Source organism: Gavialis gangeticus, unplaced genomic scaffold (genome assembly GCF_001723915.1).
Source record: "Gavialis gangeticus isolate Ggan-Ray unplaced genomic scaffold, GavGan_comp1, whole genome shotgun sequence".
Lineage (NCBI taxonomy): Eukaryota > Metazoa > Chordata > Crocodylia > Gavialidae > Gavialis > Gavialis gangeticus.
The window spans coordinates 159,052,890-159,057,941 of NW_017729022.1; the positions used below are offsets into that span (position 1 = coordinate 159,052,890).

The 5,052-nt window shown below is 45.0% G+C and overlaps 1 protein-coding gene across 2 annotated transcripts in view; it reads right to left on the reverse strand.

Annotated features, from left to right (window-relative positions):
* UBR2 (ubiquitin protein ligase E3 component n-recognin 2) overlaps positions 1-5,052 on the reverse strand; it is a 119,359-nt gene that overhangs the window by 21,598 nt on the left and 92,709 nt on the right. For both annotated transcript variants that reach the window (XM_019516393.1, XM_019516392.1), the window contains exons 33-36: positions 3,808-3,905; positions 3,256-3,334; positions 1,588-1,736; positions 1,434-1,489 (exon numbers count right to left, since the gene is read on the reverse strand). In XM_019516393.1, coding sequence (XP_019371938.1) covers positions 1,434-1,489; positions 1,588-1,736; positions 3,256-3,334; positions 3,808-3,905 — 382 coding nt within the window. The remainder of the gene's footprint in view (positions 1-1,433; positions 1,490-1,587; positions 1,737-3,255; positions 3,335-3,807; positions 3,906-5,052) is intronic.

Sequence of the window (5,052 nt, forward strand, 5' to 3'; positions counted from 1 at the left end):
ACCCAAAGCCCCTGTCCCCCAGCCCTACTGCCCCTTCCCCCCAGCCCTACTGCTCCTTGCCCCCCACCCAAAGCCCCTGCCCCCCAGCCTGGGCTCTGTGGCTGTCATCAGCTACCCCAGCTCTGGGTAGCTGCTGGAGCCCGGGTTGCTCCCAGCAGGGCTTGCGGTGTCCCAGCTAACTGCTGGGAGCAGCCCAGGATCCCGGCTGGCAGCGACTCCCCAGAGCCAAGGCCAGCTGCAACCGGGAGACTCCAAACTGCTGTGCTGGGCTCTAGGATCAGCTCCGCACCAACGCATGCAGGCACACCTTGGAGTGGCCAGTGGGGGCACGGCCTGAGGCAGTGCAGCCCCAGTCTCTCCCCTGCTCCTGGCACAGAGGTGATGAGCCTGGCACAGCTGTTTGGAGCCTGCCTGCTGCTTGCTGCAGCTGCCCAGAGCCTGGGCTGGCTACAAATGGCTGCGCCAGGCTCATCACCTCCATGCCGGGAGCGGGGGAGAGACTGGGGCTGCGCTGCTTCAGGCCCTGCCCCCACTGCCCGCTCCAAGGCGCACCTGCATGAGCCGATGCAGAGCTGATGCCAGAGCCCTGCACAGCTGTTTGGAGCCTCCCAGCTGCAGCTGGCCCCGGTTCTGGGGAGCTGCTGCCAGCCGGGCTGCTCCCAGCAGTTAGCTGGGATGCTGCAAGCCCTGCAGGGAGCAGCCCAGGCTCCGCTGCTGGCAGCAGCTACCCGGAGCCGAGGCTGACTGCAGCATGCCAAGCAAAATGGCCTCACGTCCCATGTTTGGCATGCGTGGCAGGGGGTGCTGACCCCTGGCCTAAGCTGTGTAGACTGAACCGATAAACAAGTGAACAGACATTCACTTTTGATTCAGGAAATGCAGCCACATGCTTGCAGTAGCCCAAGCCAGAAGCCAGTGCAGAGCATGTCTCCCCACACTGCTGGAGCAGACAGCTTTGGCCATGGCTAGACTACCCACCTTTCAAGGGGGCGGGGGGGTTTGCGGGGAGGTGCAAAGCATCCTGGGATGCTGGAAGACTGAGTTAACTTGAACCTAAATCAATCAGGTCTGATACTACATCCATCCAAGTTTATCCTCAACAGGTTTCGGCCATTTTGAAAGTGTTTATGTACACTGAACTTCTGTTGTGTTACAGATTTGAACCAGTTTCTGATCATTTATACCAGTTTATGTGTAATTTCTGTCCCTAGCCCTAATAAAGATATCAATGTGTGCATAAACAGAGAACGTACTGTCAACCCACCTTGCTTAGGCTATCATATTCATGACTCTGAAAGAGGAAAGGGTGGGATCCAAATTAAAGAAAACTGTCCAATAATTATAAACTACAATTTTAGCATTGTAATTAAAAAAATAGGTAATCTATGCTCAATCCAGTGATTCAAAGAACTGAAGCTGCTATTTAATCTTACCTGTCGGCAAGGTAAATGACCAAATAATGGTTTATCTTCATCAGCTAAAATTCGTTCTGCAGGAGGTAAAACAAAAACCCAAATAACGTCTCAATACTGTGAATTTTCAAGTCAGTCTGTAAACACATATCAATGCATACTAATAAAATATTACCTATGGTCTGTATTGTGTAAGCACAGCTACCCCAGCACATTATGGGTACACGTGGATCCTCTTCATTTGGATGAACTTTCAGTCCCACCTTGTAGGTTGCTGTAGCAAATGTGGTCAGCATCTCTCTAATGCTCTCAGAATATGGATTCCTAAGATAAATAAGAAACATACATTTGTTTTATCTGCAAGCTTAAAAATATTCTCTCTCTATCACATCAGAAAATTTTATTCTGTTAGCAGACAAGTTAATCAATGAGTAGAACCCTCATCTCCAAATGTTCTAATATGTAAAAATTTGTCACAACTTAAATATCCTCTTTACCTTGAAAAAGGATGTAGGACAGTGGGGGCCAACTTTTTTGACTGGAATGCCACAAACTATCCCTGCATCTTCCTCAATAGCCACTGCAATCTTCCTCTGCCCGATCTGCTGCTCTGCTTTGTTCCCTATTCTGTGCTCCCTGCCCAATCTCCTACTCTGTTTTCTGCTTCCTGTCCTGTGCTCCCTGCCTGATTTTCTTCCCTGCTTTCCACTTCCTGCCCTATCTGCTGCTGTGCTGATGCCTGTCCCCGCCCAGTGATCTGTCACATGTCACATGGAGGTTATTTGTGGCATTTGAGGCACACATGCAGCAGGCTATCCACCCCTGAAGTTAAACTATTTGACCTACTTGACTTGCTTGTGTGAATGCTTTAGGAAGAATTTGTCCCTTCTTATGTTTTAAACCGCTTCTCTCAGTTGGAGGGCAATCCATTTTTAGTATTTTTGATCAGATTGGAATTTTATGGGTTTATATACCAGTAATTATGTTCTACCCTGGAAGAAACTGGGTAGAACACAATTATGACTCTACTGGAAGTATCAAGTACAATTCTGAAGGCAACATTTTGTAAACAGTTAGGACTATAGAGTTTAATATATGTGACCATACTGACAACCACCAATTAATGAAGTACATTCTTAGAATACTCTCCTACTACAGGAAAATTATTAACATACAAATAGAAAAGTATCCAAATATCCTGGTCCTGTAAACTACATTTTAATACGTTAAGAAACTTACAACTTTGTAATTTTAAACAGCTGTATGTATAGTTACATTGAATTTTCTAACTCATGTAACAATCAACTTTAATTATGACTCTGAAATTATGTAATAGATAAAGAATCATAGGAAGTTAGGGTTGGAAGGGACCTCAGGGGGTCCTCTAGTCCAACCTCCTGCTCAAAGCAGGACCATCCCCAACTAAATCATAACAGCCAAGGCTTGGTCATGCTGGGTTTTGAAAACCTCCAAGGATGGAGCTTCCACCACCCTTCTGGGTAACCTGTTCCAGTGTTTTACTACCCTTCTAGTGAGAACATTCTTCCTAATATCTAACCTAAACTTCCCTTGCTGCAACTTGACATTACAGATTTTTCCTGTTCACCTAGAAGTCATGCCAATCCCAGAAACAGGTAACTGTACAGCACCTCTATAACTACTATTTATGGCCCAAATTGTCTACACTAGTCAGTACTCAGCATTGGCTCAGCTCTTCCATACAAGCAATTCAGAAGGGGTTTCCCCCACTTTTTTAATGAAGCCCCACAGAATATAACTACCCTGTTTTTGTCTTATATTCCCACAAAAAAATATTATTTGTTTATAAATATATGAAACATACTTTGGTTGGAAATCTGGCCTAAATCCTTCGGGTAACTGTAACTGATCCATTTTTTCCGAGTTACCACAGCAGTTGCTACCTGTATAAATAAAAAGTATCATATTTTGTGAGTCTTTACATTTATCTCTTTGAATTTTAGTGTTTTTGAGCACTGTAGATTTAACAACACTGAAAACTGACATTATGAATTATTCTCAGCATAGTTTTTAGCATAGACACTGATTATAGATATAAGCATAACCACTTTGTCACCATTTTAACTTCAGTTCAAGGTGAACTGGATCATCTCTATAGAAAATATTAATTCAACTTTCATTCTCACATAATCTTTGTCTCAATATTGAGACTGTCTCAGTACTGATATTTGAAACAAATACAATGAGAACTAAACTCAAATTAAAGTCAACTCACATTACAGTAGTTAAAGGGAAACTTTTAGTTTCTATCAACCGGATATAAATTCCAATTAGAGATACTATGACATAATATATATTTTAACAATGCAATATTTCCGTAACTATGTACACAGAAAATTTGTATCATCATACTTACTAGCACTTTCTTCATCTTGAAGTAAGTAGAATGTTCTTATTTGCTGGGATACTGTTCTGATCCAATGAGTTAGGTTTGGCTGACCTGCAAAGTCTAACCTGTCAAAAGATGGAATACTTGCATTCTTTAAAAAACATCTAACAAGAATCCCTTTTGCTGCAAAAAAAATGCATCATCCCTATTGTTTAAAAGTGAGCATAGAGTTCAAGACAGTAATAAAATTAGATATCAAGGTTATGATAAGAGAGAAGAAAAATACTGGAATATAAGGTATAGGTCTGGCAGGTTCATCCATAATCATGAAGTCCAATCCTCTGCTTTCGCAATTAATGTTTCAAAATGCAACGAACAAATATTATCTACTATAGTGAAACTTAAGGGAATGCAAGATGCTTTCATGGCACAGGTCTCCAGTCTGTAGCTTGAGAAACGACTCCTGAGTGATTGCTAAAATCTAACACTGCTCCCCTGTGGTATGGAGGACATGGTAGATCTAAGTCAGGGGTGGGCAAAATATGGCCCATGGGCTGGATGTGGCCTGCCAGGCCATTCTATCTAGCCTGCAGGGCCCCTAAAAATTTTAGAAAATTAATATTTATCTGCTTCTGGCTGCCTTTCAAAAATGGCAGGAGCCAGGGGCAGTAGGACTCAGGGGAAGTTGACAGGACCCAGCAGCCCGGCCCTGCCCCCCAGTCTCCCTCTTCCAGGCCCTGTGCTCCTGCCTCCTCACTCTAGGCCCCATGCTCTTGCCCAGCTGTCACTGCTCTCTGTGCACACACTTGCTGCCACTATCTGCCCCCACCTCCCCACCGCTGCTTTCACTGTTTCCGTGCCCACCCGCTGGCCGCTCCTGCACCACGTGGCTCCCGGCAGCATATCCAGGAGTGGGAGGGTGTGTATGTGTGTCCATGCAATGAGGGAGGAAGGGAGAGCGAGCAATGAGGGAGGGACAGAGTGTGTGTGTTCAAAGGGCGAGTCCCACATGCATACCTCACTATATACATTCACTCACACACCCCCTTGCACTGCCATACATGCAAACCCTCACACCCACACCCCCTCATACACCCTAGCCATCCTTCCTCCACACAACCCACCACAAACCCCATACCCACCCACACACCTCCATGCTCCTCCATCCCCTAATACCCTTGCCCAAACCTCTGGTTGTAAACAGCAAACACAAAACTCAAGCCCCTAGGCTATAACATAAACTTCTGCCACTTGGCTAAAACATCACTCAAG